The 19,447-nt window shown below is 38.4% G+C and overlaps 1 protein-coding gene across 1 annotated transcript in view; it reads right to left on the reverse strand.

Moving 5' to 3' along the window:
* Window positions 1-2,303: 2,303 nt before the first annotated feature.
* ATP6V1H (ATPase H+ transporting V1 subunit H) overlaps window positions 2,304-19,447 on the reverse strand; it is a 40,106-nt gene continuing 22,962 nt past the window's right edge. The window contains exons 11-14 of the mRNA XM_082755018.1: window positions 18,773-18,898; window positions 17,159-17,260; window positions 12,572-12,685; window positions 2,304-3,172 (exon numbers count right to left, since the gene is read on the reverse strand). Of these exons, the coding sequence (XP_082611144.1) occupies window positions 3,112-3,172; window positions 12,572-12,685; window positions 17,159-17,260; window positions 18,773-18,898 (403 nt within the window). The 3' untranslated portion in view covers window positions 2,304-3,111. The remainder of the gene's footprint in view (window positions 3,173-12,571; window positions 12,686-17,158; window positions 17,261-18,772; window positions 18,899-19,447) is intronic.

Raw genomic sequence — 19,447 nt, forward strand, 5'->3', positions numbered from 1 at the left:
CCTAATTTAGAGGAAGGTAATTTTAACTCTTTGCTTTATGAGCAAGGTAGTCACCTGGTCTGTGACAGATGACTTCCAGTAATCTCTAAGCCTTCAAGTCACCAGAGCAATAGAAGGAAGCTGCTGGCACACACTTCTCTTCCCAACACCAAGCTCTACCCATGCTGTCATCACAGGGCCCTGAAGTGTTCAATCTGCCACCATGGCATCTGCCCATATTCCACATGCCAGATTTTGGGAGAATGCGACTGAGCAACTTAAGTGAGCAAACAGGTGAGCAGTAAAAAGTATTAAGAGCTACAGCTAATCAGAACTTTTCAGACTAAAAACTGACATAGCAGAAAGTTTTATGAATTAATTGAGATTCAGTGAATGTTTTTGGTCAGGTCCCCCAATTTCCACATTTAAAAGCTACAGGACAGCTCCACCACAACCGCTCTCTCACTCCCACTCCTCAGAGGGAAAGGGGGAGAAAATACGATGGAAAGGGCTCAAGGGTTGAGATTAGGGCAGGGAGATCACTCAGCAATTATCATCACAGGCAAAATGACTTACCATAGGGAGATTAATGTAATTTATTGCCTATCATTAGCAGGCTAGAACAGTGAGGAAACTAAAAGCAAAGTAGAGCCCTCCTGTGTGGTCTCCTCTCCACAGGCTGCAGCTCCGGCCCGGGGCCTGCTCCTGCGGGGGCTCTCCATGGGCCGCAGCCTCCTCCAGGCCACATCCACCTGCTCCACCGGGGGCTCCTCCATGGGCTGCAGCGTGGAGATCTGCTCCATGTGGGACCCATGGGCTGCAGGGGGACAGCCTGCTCCACCAGGGGCCTCTCCACAGGCCGCAGGGGAACTGCTGCTGTGTGCCCGGAGCACCTCCTGTCCTCCTGCTGCACTGACCTTGGGGGCTGCAGGGCTGCTTCACACTCCTCTCTCTCCCAGCTGGCATGGCACAGCAGTCTTCCCTCCCCTTCCTTAAACCTGCTCTCCCCAAGGCCCAAACAGCATCTCTCCCTGGTTCAGCTCTGGCTAGCAGCAGATAACTTTTGGAGCTAGCTCTGCTCTGACACAGGGCAGCTGCTCTGCTTAGAGGTCACTCCTGCGGGCCCCTACTATCAAACCCTTGCTATGTATACTCAGTACAACAGTAGACAAGCATAACATTTAGACGTTTGTGGACAATCCCACTGAAACCCAAGTTTCCTACCAAACAGTTCTTCTGTATTCTCTTTAGACAAGAAAACACCCTAGACTTCTGTTTTTGCAGACATAGATATACCTCCCCCTTAGTGCTCCATCACCCTGGGCCCAACATTACAGCTGTAAGCATAGGACCAACCTTTTACAGCATCTTCAAAGTTTGTCTTGAGCTATACTGACACCAACAAGCAGGGTGACCCAAGAGTCTCATTTGTGAAGCAGTGCCAATTGCCTTAAGCCAGTCTTCACTCCACATGCATTTCAAAGGGCTTTATTTCAAACAAATTCTTACCTGGTTCAGCGGACTGAACTCTTGCCAAGTAACCAAGGTACGTGATGTGCATCCTGCAGCTGAATCAAAGAATTTGTGTACCAACAGTAATGTGTGGTGCAAATCCAAGTGTGAAATCAGGGAGGACTGATTTACTTTGAGACCACTCAACTGACCCAAGACACAAATGGCTGTCTGTATGCATGTATCCAGACTCTGCCAACAGCTTCCCAGGTCACCAGCATCTCTCATGACTACAGGAACATTCACCATCAAGTTAAGATCCACCTAGATAACCCTCACTCTTACTCAAATCAATTCATATCCATTCAAGCCTTATTATTCTATTTTTATGATAACCACAATATCAATGCCTACTTCATACGTGCGTAAGCAAGCAGTCATGAATTTACATAATCCAATTTTAATCCATGAAATTGGAAATTGTCATCCATAAGCCCACTCTCTCTCCTTTGCAACAGTGGTCAAACTTTAGTTGCGTACAATGAAAACCCAAAAAGCCAAAGAAGTTCCCCCAGTTTGTTTTTTGCTTGACAAAATATCCTAAGCTTTCTCGGAGACTTGCACCACACATGAAATTAAGTCACATTCTCTCATTACTTTCCCTTCTAAAAAGTGAAGCACAAGAATATGCTTGGTGTTGCAAGCACCTGTAGCCATGCTCATGTGTGTGCAACAAAGCTTTTCATATGCAAAATCCTATATAATCCTTAATCCATTGATGTTTACAGGTGATATCAGGTGCTATAAAATACAGAAAAACGTGATAGCCAAGTAACTTGAGTTAATGTAAATGGAATACAATGGATTTTAGAATGACACCAAAACCACAGCATTTACAAGTATCTCTAATAATCAACAGAAACACTCCATCAAATTCTGAGTTCACCTATTACTGCACTTTTGTTATTAAAATGAAAAATCATTTAATCTTTGATCTGCAATTTTAACACTGCTATTATTCAGCTCCACTAATAACCTTAAGTATCACTTCTCATTAGAGGAGTCTTCTCCCTGCCCTCCCACCTTGTCCCCTTCTTGTGTACCAGTTTTAAAATATAGTCTCAAAAGAGAGAAGTCTACCCAAAACTGCTCCCATACATTTCTTTTATTTACAGTATTAACATTGTTTTGAGAGTTGGTATGTATTCCAGTACTGATAGTCAACAGTTCTCAGGCATTGCCTACAGAACACCAAGTCAAAGCTTTATTAATTTCTCTGGAGACACACAAGTGGATTTATCTTTGCTTTTCCTGTTAAGTGACAAGACTGATAATCCACTAAGAAAACAGAACATTTTTTCTAGGTTGTGACATGGAATGAAAATCCTTTAGTAGCATTCTTTATTATTAGAATAAATACATAAAACAAATGCAATATATTAGCCACATTTTTTTTCAGATACATTCAGAATATAACAGGAAGAGATAATAGGCATATTTGTCAGAACTAGCTGAACAAATTTTTACTAAGCCAAAAAACACTGAAGGAAAGTTGGAAAGCTTATGCACTAGCAGCAGGCAAAGACAATGAGATTTGTTTCCTTGGACAATTAATTTAACAATTAAAAGACAAACATATTCTAGTTAGAAGCAGGAACTGCAATGCACTGATGGAAGTGTTTAGCTCCGTGCAGTGGCCGTTTGAGGTTGTTCTGACTGCAATTGCTTTCCAAGGTATTCCCTGAAATACAAAAAAAAAATAAGTTGAGAAACATTCTAGAGAACAGGGAGGTGGATGGTGGTGGGAATTAGAAAGAGGGAAAAGATTTTTACATTTAGAGCTGTTCTTTCAAATAGAGTCTACTATCATTTGACAGTCACTGGAGCTACTATGACAGTACCCAAGCTTTAGGTATCCAACATCTAATCTTATGAAAATAAGGTATGAATTGAACATCAGCAAAACTCTCTGGAAAAACAAAGAGCCCTCCTGTAACATTCATGAGTCCTGCTAACTGGTACAGAACACCCATGAAGTCTACAGATTTTCCTTGCTGAATAAACATTTTAAATAATTTACCACAATCTCTAATGTGTATCTCCTTCATGTGTTCACACAGATGTTTTACAAGTAGTACTGTGTCAGTTTAACCCATAAATTGTCATTTTAACCCATATGCTAGCAAAGTCTTCCTATAGCTAAAGAGGCACTTAGGAAATTTAATTTCACGTTGGAAGAAATAAAAGGTATTAAAAGTCACACTGCTGTATATGAACAGGTCCTTTGAATTTTTTTTCCCCACTTGTTCTGAAGTCTACCTAGGCAGTTATTTTGTATCTGTCCTCTCAACAATCGAATAAACACCAAAGTTTCTTAGCATTTGCCTTAGCAACAATATCAAAATTCTACAGAAAACTGCACAATTCTGAGTCTTCTCATCTTTCGCTGTCTCCAATAAAAGCAGCTCAACACTTCACAGAAGCACAAGGAAGTTGGAAGAGGTCTTTAACAGTAGGTGGGTTGAAATTCGTTTTCTATAATAAGCATTAGTAATTGCACTGCTGTACCAGTTGAAAGAAAGGTCTCCAAATCTGTGGAATCTAGGCATTTTTCCACTTGCCAATCACACACTTTGAACCACAGTTTTCCTCACTAAACAGCTGTTTCAACCTATACAAGTTAAGCATTAGAAGCAAAGGAATGATGTTCAGAATTGAGTTTAGAAAATAATTAACTCAGAAGTATGCACTTGTGCTTTAAAAAAATCCTTTTCTAAAAGAAAAAAAATCAGTTCTTATTGCCCATTCCAAAAAATTGCTTTTCAGTTTAGTGTCTTGTTGATCTGCAATTCCCTATGCATAACAATTTCTATTGCAGAATAAAATTTAGCAACACACCTGTATCACCCAACAGCATTTGTTTTAAAGCTAAAAACAGCTAGAAAAGCAAAATTCCTATAAAATACAATACTAGCTTCACACTCTACAAGCAATAATAGTAACATTTGCATGTGGAGCCACACTTGATGTTTTAGCACCTTCCTTCACAGCTTTATCAGGTGTTCCTGCAGGATTGCTGTATTTTAAGGCTAGCACTCAATAGAAATACTTTTGATCGTAATAAATAGGTTATCAGCCTCAAAGCAGAGGCTCCTGATGGCAAAGAAGGAAACAAACTGCTCTCTTATGGTTTGGCAGGACCCAAAATTATACCACCAAAATACATTTGACAGCCATCCAAAACCACAGCCAGCAAGTATGGAATGGCTTCCAAAATCATCAAATCTCCTTCTGCTCTTTCTTTCATTCATGCCTACATGCATGTACCAGTTTTATTTCTTCTCACATCCAAGCCTTGAAAGCAACTAATGCTTGCATGTAGATCTGCTCGCAGCACCACAAGCCTGCCAAGTTATTTATTCTTAAAGCACACATGAACCACTTTGAACATGAATTTCCAAGGTAATTATTTAGAAGTAGGTATTTAGAAGTAGGAAAATCAATCAAGCTAACAATCCTTAGCAGTACAAATTGCAAAGCTTACACCAGTTCAGAAGCATACTCAAGGCATAGTAAAATCCAGCCACAGTACACTGTACTCAGCAAAAATGGCTTTTGAGAAGGCAGAGCAGGAGAATGTTTTATGAGCACTCACTAACATAATCAACCTCTACCTGCTGTTGTTAGAAGTACCAGTTAATCTTCAGTTTATCGTTTCCAAAGTATGTTTTATTGCTTAACCTAGGACCTTTTATCACCTCCCACATATCTTCCACTAAAACTCAAGCTTCAGCAGCCCCCTGTTCTCCCTCCGTTAAAATAGATACTGAAATACATGAAGATTTAAGTGTGTGCATGTATATTTTTTTCCACACATGGGTATTTCAATCACATCATGAGATTAAGCATCATTGTAAGCTTGTCTTCACACAAGCTGGGCACAAGCGTCCATCATTATGCTCTTACAGATCAAATGTTTAAGATTTGACTTATCCTGCATTTATCCTCAGTTAAATTTTAAAATACAAAATGGGATTTCAGAGCTACTGTTCACACCACAGAATTAAAGTTACCTTTAAGAACACAAGCATTCCAAACACTGCACTGGAAGATCACATAGAGATGAAAGATGAATAGACCTTGTCAGCAAGGTAACTTCACAAAATATTTAAAGAAGCATCTGACACAGATTAGGGGTGCACACTACAGTGGAAAGTTACAAGGAATTAAAGTGATTTTTGAAATAAAAGTGATATATCCATGAATTGGACCACTTCTCCCTATCTTAAACATACTGTTATTCCTTCCTTTCCTTCACAGCTGCAGGAAAAGGCCAATTTTATTTTTTTTTTTTTTTAAAAGCATCACAGTCTTTTGCAAGCACATCAAGTTTCTAAGATGGTTATGCTCAGAAGCAAAAGTATGACAGATGAACACGGCAACTACTGGTACAAGTTTGTGCCTGCCTGATCAGCTCGTTCTATAAGCTACATACATGTAGTCCTACTAACATCTGAGATCACCAGCTTTTGGGACCCACATACCCATAGTCTTGCATTGCTTGAGTCTTACAAGTTATTGTATGCTTCCCTTCTAATCAGGTCAAGCAGATCTTTCTTAAAGAACACACATTGAGTGATTTGCTGAAGATACACAAAACTCAAAGAACAAAGCTGTGGAAAAAAGAGTAAAAACACTGCCAAAATACAAATTCAGTCAATAGTTCTTCCCACTGGAGGGCTGCCTTTTGTCTCAAGTAAGCATTGCATTATGGCATAAAACACTACACACCTGTCAGAATAGTAAACATTTTCACAATGCACACATGATTTTTCTTTTGAATCATTTAAGGAGATGAAGGGAAATTAAATTCTGCATCCTGGTAATCCAGTAGTACTGAACATGTTTATGTATCACGCTTTATTCCTTAACTGCTGTCCAGAAAGTGAAGGAAAGCTCCTGTGCATTTAATGGTGCTTCAAGTACCTGGAAAGTTCTGCCCTTTTCCACACAAAGCAGACTTACCAGTAAGCACATCACTTCAGTACACTCTCCTCGCTGGGGCTGCCGAGTATCTACAGAGTTCGCTTCTCATGTATTGAGGGTACCTGGCAGCAGTTCCTCTGAACTTACTCTGAATCAGCACTAGAAACCACCCAACAGAACAAGCAGGCAATTCATCCTCCAGCCAGCATTAATAACCAAGATGTAAAATTAATTGAGCAAAAAGGCCCAAGCACCTCAGAGATTTAAATTTGCAAGTTTAGCACTTTGGAACAACAAGTTCTACTCTTTTTCAGTTTTCATCACACTGGAGCAGAAAGACCTTTATAAAGCATACGAAGCCAATCTAGACAACCTTGCAGTTACAGATAACTGCATTCAAACATGAAACAATCAATTCAACTTACAAGAGCACAAAATATTACCTCTGCGCTGTAGAAGCGTGTCCAAACATGCAAGTTAAGTATATCACTTTGTAGTGACTCAAAAGTCCTCAATAACTCAACTAAAGCTCAGACCAACAAAAATTGAAACTCCACATTTACCCCTCCTTGAAGTGAGGTGTAAATTATATTCCATATGAATCCTTTAATTCACACCAGAGAACCAAGTCCTTATACATTAGCAATTTCCCCTTTTTCAGACCTCATCTTTAAACACAGGTTTTCTAAGGTATCCTAAATGCTTTTTCCAACATGAGAAGGAAAAAAGGAGTATACAAGAATTTCTTGCATCTCAAACACTTGTTCTAATTTGTTTCTTAATTCAGTTATGCTCATTTAATTGGTTCTGTTTGCATACAAGAGACACGAACACACTGGAGCCGAGATATACTTAAACATTACAGCAATTGCAACAAATGCTGAAAGGTCATTTGGGAAAAGGCACAAGGAACTGAGCCAACTAGTAAACCAGCAAATCCACCAAGTATGGGGTAAGGAGATAACCACAAACAGGCACGAGAACCAGGCACAAGACTCTGAGAATTTTATACTAATTCTCAGATTCAGCAAAATCATTGTCAACAACAAATAATTTATGATAGGAAATTTTTAAGACACAGACCACATTTCCAGAGGTCACATGCCAAAAGGAACAAGCTTTGCAGTTTAAGTAGTATTCCTTCTAGGGTTATATTCCAATTTCCAGTCCAGTTTAGTCTTTAAAGGAACACTAATCAGAAACAAAACCACCAGAAAATTACTTTTTTGGTGACATCTTTCCCTATTATTCAGCATAGCACATGAAATTATTTCTTTGAAAAATAAAAAGCAAACTGAGCAGGATGGTCGATATTTGCAAAATATTTTCAGAGTTTCTACCGATGTGGAACAAATATCAAAGTGTGTTTTATAAATGGTGCAAATCTCATGAGAGGAGATACAATCATAAACTGCAAGGTCCTGGAGAGCACATGCACAATACAAACCAGTCTCTAACTATACTGAATGAACCTTTACAAAGACACATTTACATCCAAATGAAAAGATGGAGCACTCATGCTAAATATAAAGTATGCCTATAATTAATTGGATTTTTGCTTAATTTGTCTCACTCTACCTGGCAACCATGCTCTTCAAAAATTATTAATCTTTAATCAGAGAATCTTCTCAATAATAGTTAACTACCTGAAAAGTTTGAGAAGAAATACCATTGATAATGAAGGCCACAGAAGATAAATATGTTTTGGATTTAAGTCTACTGTGTTAAGCATTACATGTCTGAGTGCTTGGAGAAACAAGGGGCAAACTTCATGGCTGCCAGTTAACTATCATCACATCTGCACTTGCTACCAGGAGCAAGTAAGGTACAGAAGCTATCTCAGGGGTTGCATTGGCTTTGGAGAAAGAAATTTATGCCTAAGAGAAGAATAATGACATGCTGCGTGCTCAGCGCAGGCTCCAGAACAACAGCTTCTAAATATACCATACTGCAAATTCTAGGCAGTTTCAGATTTTTTTATTTTTTTTTTATTACTGTCTCTCTGCACACCTAGTCATTTTAAAAGATGAGAAGCAAGTAATTTTGTCTGGGATGTGCACTCTGAAAATAGCACATGAATCTGTTGCATATTCAAAGCTTACCTGAATGTGTTGCTTCCTTCAGTACGCCATTTGTTAATTTTATTCCCAATACCATACTTGATTGTGCAGAGTATGAGAACAGAGGATGCTGAACAATGGGAGTTCGGATGTGTCACTGATGCACATTGATGCCTATTCATTGAATCGTATTTTATTTGAAAAGCCTTTTCATTTGAAAGAGGTTTCTAGCTCAGAGCCCACGCAGGTAAAAGGTCCCTGGGTAGACCAGGCATTACACCTGAGCCCAGAGATGCAATCCCTCACTAGCAGCAGCTCACTAAGGCAGGAGTAGAAGAAAGGTGCAGCACAGTTCAGTGCTTTATTCAACGGGAGCGATCGCCGAAGATGCTACCAGTTCAGCCATTACCTTGACTCAGCCAGAAGAAAAACAAGCTTGCAGCCAGATTCACCGTGATTTTAGCACTTGTATGAAAAGTGAAGAAAATTTCACCTATAGGGGTTAAGCTACCACATTTTACTTCAAACTTGCATGAACAAAGAGCACAAGCGGCACATCTCAGCTCACTGACAATAGGCCAGTTCCTCCCTTGTCATAACAAGTACACCCAGGCAACCTCCACTTGTCAGCCCTCCACCCTCCTTTCTACAGCAGTAGAGCACTCATCTTAGCACACAATCTGTAAAGTTGGGAAAATAAGTCACCTAGGGGGAAGGGACCTTCAGGATCATCGAGTCCAACCGTTCAAGTGTTATGCTGTGAGGGACATGGTTCGTACGTAGGGATATGTGTAAGTCCTGTCACTTTAGAACTTAATTTGGTACTTTTTTATTCTGCATCATAAAAACATCACTCCAGCAATAGGTTCCGCAAACCAGTTCCTATTACTAAAATGGTCAAGTTGGGCATTGCCTCTGAACACCATCAAAAACAAAGATGCTCCTCACACACAGAGAAGGCATAAATGGAACAGGACAGCAGAAAAACCCACACTGTTATTCCCACTCCAAACTCCCTCATCTGCCGGTAACAGGCTTTCATCAGCAGCAGTGTCAGGACTATGCACACAGTTAAGTGAAATTAAAGCACAGAACAAGTTATCATTTAAAAATATTTAGCAACGCTAAAAGAAACCTTCACTACCTGCTTCCTCAAATGCATGACCATTTAACATGCAAACGTAACCAGAATATTTCACCTGAATTTACCTCAGAGAAACTGACAGCAGTTGCTGCCTTTGCCAAGGAAGTTTTGCCATTAAACAGAATGCCTGACAGGCTGATTTCTTCCCCATTTATCCCTAACTTAAAATCCCCTAAGGAAAAGCCAGCTGAGCAGCCTGTAATGAACTATTCAAATTACTTAGAAGTTAATTGTCTCCAAGTTGAGGTATTAGCAGCCTAATGATACAGCTGTGTTCTAAGCAGGATGCCACTTCAGCTGCTTCATGACACTCCCACACTCAGGTACAAGAAGTTTGAGGCTTGGTGCAAGCCTTTATTTTCTTGTCCTTCTCTATTAGGCTCCAGATCTAGGAAAAACTCCACTGCTGTCATGCACGCATCACAAACAGTAATGCAGGGCTGTACTGCAGAAATTAAATTCAAGGAAAAACAATTGCCTCAAGTGAAATAACTGGAACTCCAAAACATATGAAAGCAAGGTGAAAAACGCTTATTTCCCCACCTCTGAAGAGCAAGGTAAGCAAACTTTGACACTGCTAGTTAATCCATATTATGCCAAAACGAAGCTAAACAAGCAGGCACTCCAACTGCACTATGCAGCATTTAAACACTCCAGAACTAAAGTTCTCTCTCCTCCCCAAACAAGCTATGAAACTGAAGAGCTCCCAATTCATATCAAAAGCCAAACCTATACCAAGACAAATTTATCTTCCTACTTCCAAACAATGCGTCATTTCTCTAGCACAAACTAATATAATTGCCAAAGTGTTCTCCTTATAACGGATGAGCCAAGGACAAATCACTCCCAGAGACTCTTTCCAACAAGCATTAAAAAATTCCCTTGAGAGGTGACAATACAAATCTGAAAATGGCGCTAACAAATTTTCTATTGACACCTCTGGAGATCTGAAATGAGATTTAACTGCAATCCCTCATTCTCAAGTCTAAAGGTTCACAAGCTGGGAAAGAAAATCAAGGGAGGGATGTATTCACACCATAAAAGAGCCAAGACTAATCCAGAATAGCAGATTTTATACATTCAAAATTAGTACACAAGTTGAAATTGAGAAAAGCCAGGCTAGGCATCCAGGAAAACTTCCATTGTCAATGAGATACATGCTGGAGAAAGACCAAAGATTAATATTTTGATTACCAGATTTTCAAGGCATCAGAACACACAGCAATTAAGACCCTGTAGAAGACAAATTCAGTAACCAGCCCTTCCATGTCGTGATCTCTATATAGCAGTGGAGAATTTATGATACTAGGAATGTTTCAAATATGTCAAAGCAGCATGAAGTTAGAAAAAAATACTGCTAAAAACAGCCATGCACGGTAGAGTGCAATACATTGCACTGCCCTCAGATTACGTTGCACAACACCACACCTCATCCCCATCTCCACACACTCAGAAATTGAATGTTATTTACCAAAGTCATGCTTACAGGCAGAGAACATTCACTCTGGATTTGTTGTAGTACATGATTTAAATTTTTAAGTGTTTCTCTGTTACAGGAGGCTGCCCATAGTATGAAAGGAAGAAGCAGGACAACATGAATTTTATAATATGCATGAGTTAGAAAACCAAATACTTCAAAAAATGGAGGAAACTAGCACTGTTTTATAGAAGATATTTTTCAGGCAAAGGGGTCAGGAGGCTTCTGTCATCCTTGATAGCCTGTCTTCTACAGAAAGTAGGTCACAATGAACCTTACAGAACATACTTGGGAAAATTCCTGCCCCTTACCACTTTGACACTGTGTTATCATCACTAATCAGCATTTAAAAAAAAAACACAAGAACATCCAATAGAATTTATAGGTAATTCCAACGACCAGTCTTTTAGAATTAAAATGGTTAAGTTCAAAATTAAAATGGATGTTTCTATCTTCACATCTGTGTTCTAATGTATGCTGCACTTCACATCTGTGTTCTAATTCTTCCACACAGAACAGGACCTTTATAGGTGAGGCACTTGAGAGGCGGTGTGACCCACCAGCAAGTTCTGTGACAGAACACTCCAAGACTTGAAGATTTGTGGAGCTTTATTAGGAAACTAGTTGACAAACAATGAAATGAAAAGCCTCACTTCAAATGCTATTCTAGGCAAATGATGAAAGAGAAACTGCTGAGTGGTTTTCAACTTCAACTAACCAGCCAGCCCAAAAGCCTTTGTATGCCATGGGCTCAAGAAAAACTGCACTTACGTCCCTTAAAATGGAAACAGAAAAATACCAGTGTAAAGAGGCAGAAGAGATCAGAGCAAAGAACAACAGTGCAAGAGAACAGTCAAGCATGCACTTCGCAAAACAACTGTTACTTAAATATTTGAAATACCAATTCTTATAACCACATCAGCCAAGACTAGTAAGTTTGTCAGGATGCCTATGGACATTCTTATCATTTTCAAGACTTTATAGTTTTGCAAGCCTGAATTGCAGCTCATATTAAGCATTAAGCAGTTCAACTAAGTCCAGAATTTCACTAAACCAAATTACTTATTACTTCAGTCCCATAAGGTCAAGCTACAACATTCAATGGCAGTAAAAACATATGGAGAACGTAGCTAAGATCCTACACATCAGCATTACAGACAAGGATTATTGAGTCTGACTCCATATAGGACCACCCAAAAATCAAACCAGATGTCATGGACTGTTGTCTAAATGCTTCCTGAACTTCAGCAGGCTTGGTGCCTTGACCACTTCCCTGGGGAGCCTGTTCCAGTGCCCAACCACCCTTCTTGGTGAAGAACCTTTTCCTAACTATCCACATCACTCTATCATTTAACAAGTGTAGTTTCATCATATTGAAGTGTTATTCCCACTCACCACCCTTAAAGAAATTGGTTTTCATTTCTCTTTATAGCCCAACATCTGTTACTAGTATATTAAACAAGCCTCACATACCAGTTGTGAACCATCAGCTTCTGCACAGCCAGCAGTGCATTGTAACGAACTTGTTGGTCCTCGTGATGCATGTGGTTCATTACTAGCTGTTTACCACCAAGTTGTTCAATCACTCTGAAAGACAGAAGAGCAAGTTTTTTCACATTACTTCAGCTTCTGGGTAGCAATGCTATCCAACATTTTCATGTTCAGGGCATTAAAACTTGAAGTAACGTACTATTATTTTATTACAAGTATTTACTTCCTAACATACACATCTTATTTGACATGTTACCAATGCAGATCTCTCATACTACCTACTGAAAATATATATATATTTTTTTTTTTGGAGAATCCACATCAGAACAGGAGTTTGCTACCCACTACCATAAATTTTGGAATAAAGCAATCATCAAGCAGGGAGCCCTTTTCACAGGAAGGGTGAAAACTTTACGCAGCTTGCTAAAGAACTCAGTATTGCCTTGAGAAGGTTGGCAGGGTACTGCACTATCGAGTATTACTTAGGGGAAGGTAGCATCCTCTATTAATTGATGACATCCAGGTGACCCCCTTTGATTAATAATAAATCTCTAACCCAGTCCAGCACTGCTTACTGTGCTAGGTATATCAATACCTAAAGATCAAGCCTAATCTTCATGGCAGTTATCAACAAACTGGTACTGCTCACAGGGCTTTTTGCCACTCAAGCTATACTGTATCGAGCCACAGTAATTCTTGTACAAGATGCTGAACTGGCTGCTAACAGTTACAACTGCCAAGAAAAAAAAAAAAAACAGTTTAAGCTGCATCTCTTACCACAGATTTCATAGTAGTCAGCCAGACCTTAATATCTATGCCAAATCCCATACAAAAAGCTGATGAAGCCTTGTATCATTTCATGAATAAATTGCTTCATAAATAAGCTGGATGGCAACATACTTAATCCTATAAAAGGTTGCATCCAGATGATATTACACGCAGAATTCTAGTCTTTCATAATAGTTTGGAGAAAATTTGCAAGGAATGTGTAAACTGATTACTCACCAAGTTGTAGTGTTGTTTTGTTTTGTTTTAAAAAAAATTGGTTCTCCTACTTATCACTGAGTAGTTAAATATGATTTCTCTGTTAAGAGGCTATCAACAGCATTACTCAACTCAATGCTACCCTGATATTCTAGTCTTGCATTAGCTGCCTATTTTATTTTTTATTTTTGCAAATTAACGCATTACTACTGCATAACACACCATGTTTTTGTAAACGACAAACAAGTATAAAGACAAAGCGGAGATGAAAAAAAACTTATTTCATAACTCAGACAAAAACCATCCTGGAAACCCCAGGGAATATTATTTCCCAAAAGCATTAAAACACAAGGATGTTTCATACAAAAGGCACGGATTGAGAAAAGTGCAGTTGCTTTAAGCCAGAAAATCCTCACCAAGAATTCTCTAAGTTATTAGTAACAAGATGAATTCATCAAACCTTTACTCCTGACTTTGGGTTTCTCACATTTCTATCAAGTTAAACCTAAAACCACTGTACACAAATACAAGACTATGAAATAAAATGAAGACCCTTTTCCTCATTACAAGACTGACTTGAACACTGAATTTCCAGAAAGTTAAAGAAGGTAAAAGGGGCACAAAACTCAAAGCCTTCCTTTTGCAAGGAGCATGCAAGAATCAAATGGAAAGGTCAAATTTGACCTACAATCAAATTGAAGTATTTTAGATGACAGGACAACCCCTGACTTTATGGCTGAGAACATGAAGAGCCCAAGAATGGTGTCACTGCCCTTACAAAACACTTCCTAATTGTACAAATCACTTCCCAGCTACATGTTTTAGTCTGAAATGTAAGCAACTAATGAGGAAGGTTCATAGTAAAGCTTATTGCTTCAATTGCTTCAAGTTCCAAAGCTGCTTAACACTTTTTTTTTTTACCTGCTCAAAAACTTTAAGTTCTTTTCCCTCCCCTCAATTTCTAGCCATTTTAAAATAAAATACAGCTCAGTTGGCCAGTTACAATCTTTGTACATCTTCTGCAGACTCTTCCCAATAACAACAGTGCAGTACAACAAGACAGGGGCAATTCAAACAAGTCTTCTGGATGCTGAAGAGAGATTTTAATATAGCATATTAAAGGGGGAAGGGGAAAAAAAGATAATGAGAACAGATTAGACTATTAAAACAAAATATATTAATTTGAAACATACAGTACATATCTAAAAGCAGACTAAAGTGAAAAATGGAAAGCAACCAACCTGTCCCTGAACCACAAGCTAAGGAAATGAAAAGCTTGAGGTGACAATCTTAGACATGAAAAGAAATTTCGGAGTTGAGGTGATTGTAAACACGCCATATGCAAACTGTAGAGGAGACTGATGTTTGATCTGTGCTTATTTTAATGACAAACACCAATTACATACTTTATTTCTGCTGTTATATTCTCAGCAAATGCATATTACTGACTTATCAGAAGCCCCCAGTGCTTAGTGGCCTTAATAGTCTGCACTATGATGAACAATTTTAAAGGCAAGTTAAAATTATGTAAGCTGACATCATTAGAGAACAGTCATACAAAAAATGTAGCATTTGACTTAAAAGATATTTTCTTTTGTCAGACAAAGAGGAAGGTCGGTGACCTTTTAACTCCTGAGTCTCTGCTGCACGTAGCTGGTAAACTCAAAAAGTTTCAGGATTTAATCAAACACTTCAACATTCAAAGGCTTAAAGAGGATCCATTTAGAAGACAAGGATAAACACTTAGAAGAAAAATTTACTTAAGATATTTGAATTCTCTCTTCTAAACCATTGAAAAGCATCCATTCTCCCAGTGAGTCACACAATAAAAGTGTGAAATGTCAACCAAGCACGGGAGCAGTAAATAGCTATATACCGAATACCACTGTGCTAAGGAATGGACTTTTCAATAAGAACTGACACACAGTCCTTTGGTATTTTAAGCTTTTAGCCCTAAAACTGTTTAACTGGAACTCGTTGGATTCCAATGAAATTCCTTAAAAGAAACAGGCGTTTCAGTTTGTCCTTCAGAACACGAACCTAAACAATCCAGGTCTGCACATAGAAAACAAATTAAGTATTAGAAAATGATAAAAGAACATGGGTTAGAATGGTAGTAAGGACACTTGTCATTTCCAGTGTTCACTCCTTTTGAAGGAGGATACAGTTGTGAATAGGTTTACCAGCCTGGGAGGAAGGTAGCATAGCAGCTGAGCAGAGCTGAGGTCCCACCAGAAGTACATTTTCCCAACCAGAAGCAGAGAAATACAGGTCCTGTTCATCCACTCATTTGACTTCATAGCTTCAGTCCAGCAACTGTACAGCTGTACTAGACCAAGCATTACACTACACTTGAGTATGCATGCAAGCTGCTTGAGGATTATGCAGCTATCTAATAAAATTATTTCAGACAAAGGACAGCTTGAAACAGGAATATTCAGTACTAATCCTTCAGCTTTGCCTCCTTGCAGGCAGCAGTATGTTTCCACCTTAGAAAATATATTGCCTCCACTCCAACATCACTTGTCATAAATCTCTTCTGGAAGACACAGGAGCTAATCAGCAAATACACAGCACTTCTCAGTGTAAGTGGAATACTGAACACCTGATTTTTTTTCTTAGTAGACACAGTTAACTTGTTCCAATAATCTAAAAATACCTTCAGTTCAAATTGCTTATACAAAGTCTGTGAGTACTTGAGCAAGTCTTTCTAGCATATGGCATCAAGTTGCAGTCTGGTGTTCATGATGCTGCTAATGTCAAGATAGCAGTCTACACAAGAAACGTTCACGCCATTTCCAACAAGCCCAGAAAACCATGCCATCCTCCCTGTTAAACCCTATGCAGAAACCAAAACCTGACAGCTTCATTGCTAGAGAAATTAAGTCACATGTCACCTTGGTGACTGATGAGTATGATTTCTGCAAAACTGAAAGGCCCCTTTCTGTTTCAGCAGTCTCTCTTCATTAGAGATGCAATTATTCAGCAAGTAATTTCTTAGCTCAGAGTTAAGCAAAGCAAATACAGTAGTGTCTGTATATTTTGACTAGAATTCAGGTTTACAATAAATTAACATTTTCAATTAAAATTTATACTTGTATAGCCACAAGATGACACAGTAAAAATAACGCAAAAACTGAGTCTGTGCTAACGCCACTGAAGTTACAATGCCAATTGTTTGTGACAAAAATCTTCTTGATGGTTTTAAGTCACAAAATAGACTTAATCCTTGTGGAAATAACCCATCACTATTCTAAGTCCAATATGTATAGTCCAATAGTTACTGAGGGCAAAAGCAACATGGTAATTAAATAGCTGTTCTAATTTCTTCCCATGCACATCTGCTGCTTTAGTCTGAAAAACTTACTCAAGATTGCTTTAGACATAGGAAAACGCAGACTAGGTCTTTGACTTCATATATTCTAGCATCCCTTAACAGTGGAGAAAACTTATCTGTAAACACCTTCCCAACCAATTACCTTAGTCATCACCTGCAATCCCTATGTAACATTTTAATATAAATTAGAAAAAAATCAGGTGAAGTGTATAGTAGCCAAGTGTTAAGCATATTGGCCTTTTTCTTACCGTTTCCCACGGGGATAGTGTCGTACATATTCTCCCACATCATGAGCAGCTACAGCCAGCACTTGTGGATCATCAGAAACCTCCAGAAGTTTTGTCAGGATCCTAGAAAACAAACAAGTCCCAGGGTTTTTTTTGTTTGTTTGGTTTTGTTGCTTTTGTTTTTTTTTTCCTCCCCTCAAACTGATAAACTGAAATAATAAAGCTGGCAAACAAAATCAACACTACAAGTCACGCAAACAGTAAAGCAGAACTTTTTTCAAATATGTCATTGCATTTAAAACAGTAGAGACCTGGCTTTCATTAACAGAATTATTACAAGTATTTACTAAATTCCAAACAAGTCCAGCATCACTCACTTAAGAAGTCAGTCATAGTTGACGGCAGAAAGAACAGTGAGTTCAACAGTAAGTTGAAGTATATTAGAGTTAGAAAAAGAGTAAGATGGTAGATAAAGGAAAATAAAGTGACGGGGCTTGAAGCGAAAAGAGAATTGTTTGTCAAATGCCTTACAACATAAGAAATTCTTAGATACAAGAATCTCTCCACATTTTTGTTTTTGCTGTTGTGTTGTTTGTTTTTGGTTTTTTTTTTTGAAGGAACTATTGTAGATCACTGTCTTTGTGTTAGTACAAGCACGATATATCTAGCTAAACTGTCCCAAAATCTGGAGAGAAGAACAGAGCAAAGTATTTCCTGTAGTAACTGCAATACTAAATCTCAACATTATATTCATGTTGCAGTTGGCAGCAGCTCTTTTTTTTTTTTTTTTGTCTGCAATACTGAATATTTAAGAACATGCCCTCAACGTGACTTATCAGACTGGGCTTGATGAAGTCTCAGTGCAGACTGAAATGCACCTAAATTTCAGACTCGGTACATTCACTGTCTTCCAACATCATGCATATTTCACTTGATGTCCTGCCTGCTGTTAGGTCTTGCACTCATTAGTGAACACCAAACAGAAAGATCACCACATACTATCAGTTAATGACAACAAAATTAGACAACTAACAGCTCCCACAGAAGTTTAAAACCCAGACACCTTTTGAGTACATGCTTCCAGAAGTCAGCAAATAAGTCCTTGACCACAATAAGAATAAACTTAAGCTTCAGCTTCACTTCATCTAACAAACTTACACCAAACTGTGTCCCAAGTAAAACCAGACTGTATATATCTCAGTAACACTGATTTTCCATGAAATAGTACCACTACTTTCGACTCCCAACTACTCAAGAGAAAAGCTCATTGCTCATATCAATGACAAGACAAAACACAATTACAATTAGCATAATTAAAAATGTTTTTAACATGTCTATTATTATAGCTGTTTTTCAAGTGCAGGCATTAAAAGATTCAACTGTACACATCTGCAGCTGGGTTAAGCTAGAGATATTCCCTCTATCATCAATACATTTTGACCAGTAGAAGCAAATAAATAATTCAGCTTTTGAAAAAAATTAGAAAAAGTACTAAGGACCATCCATTCTAACAACAGAAAGATGCTCTGACTTGCATCTCATTCTGCACATTCACACAAATAAAGCATTAAATACAGGCTCAGTTCAATATTGAAAATATTAAAGAATGATATAATTCAAGACTTGAAAACCTACTTGAGTAGTTCATAGTTCTTCTCATTTAATCTTACAGCGTTCTCCCGCCAAAACTTTTCAGACTTGTGCACAGGACTCCACTCCAGCCTTCCCGACTTGAGCTCGGAACTGTACTCATCGAAGGAGCTGCAGAACAGAAGACCTGAATGAAATACTGGCTGTTTTCCACAAATGGAGTCTGAACCATACACCAAAGCCTGTGCCTAGCAAGACAGTTGGAGCACAATTTGTTATGACACATTTAACACAATTGGAAGACTGCTGTCATCAGTGCATGAGAACTGCTCCCTGTCTCAGAGTTCAGGTGAAAAATACAAAAAGGCATGAAAAGTAAGAGAAAAATGTCTTCAAAACAATCCCTCCATCCAGTCCAAAACAGGAATCCTGAAGAAAAAACACATAACACTACGATTTTGGGAATCTGTTGTCTGTTCTGCATGGTTTCTGTTTTAACTTCCCTAATCAAGGATCCTGGTCCTTATCTTTCATAGAATCAAACTTTTGATAGCAACTACAACACAGTTCAATTTACACACAAAAGCAAAAGTTAGGTAAGCACTAGCAAAAACTTGAGTTAGCCTGGACAGCAAGATGTATGCTAATTAGTTTTTAGCTTAGATTAGAACTCCTATAAACCTATTGTTGTCACATAATTATCAGTTAAGAAGATTATAT

The sequence above is a fragment of the Aythya marila genome (assembly GCF_965140915.1).
Source record: "Aythya marila genome assembly, chromosome: 2".
NCBI classification, from domain to species: domain Eukaryota; kingdom Metazoa; phylum Chordata; class Aves; order Anseriformes; family Anatidae; genus Aythya; species Aythya marila.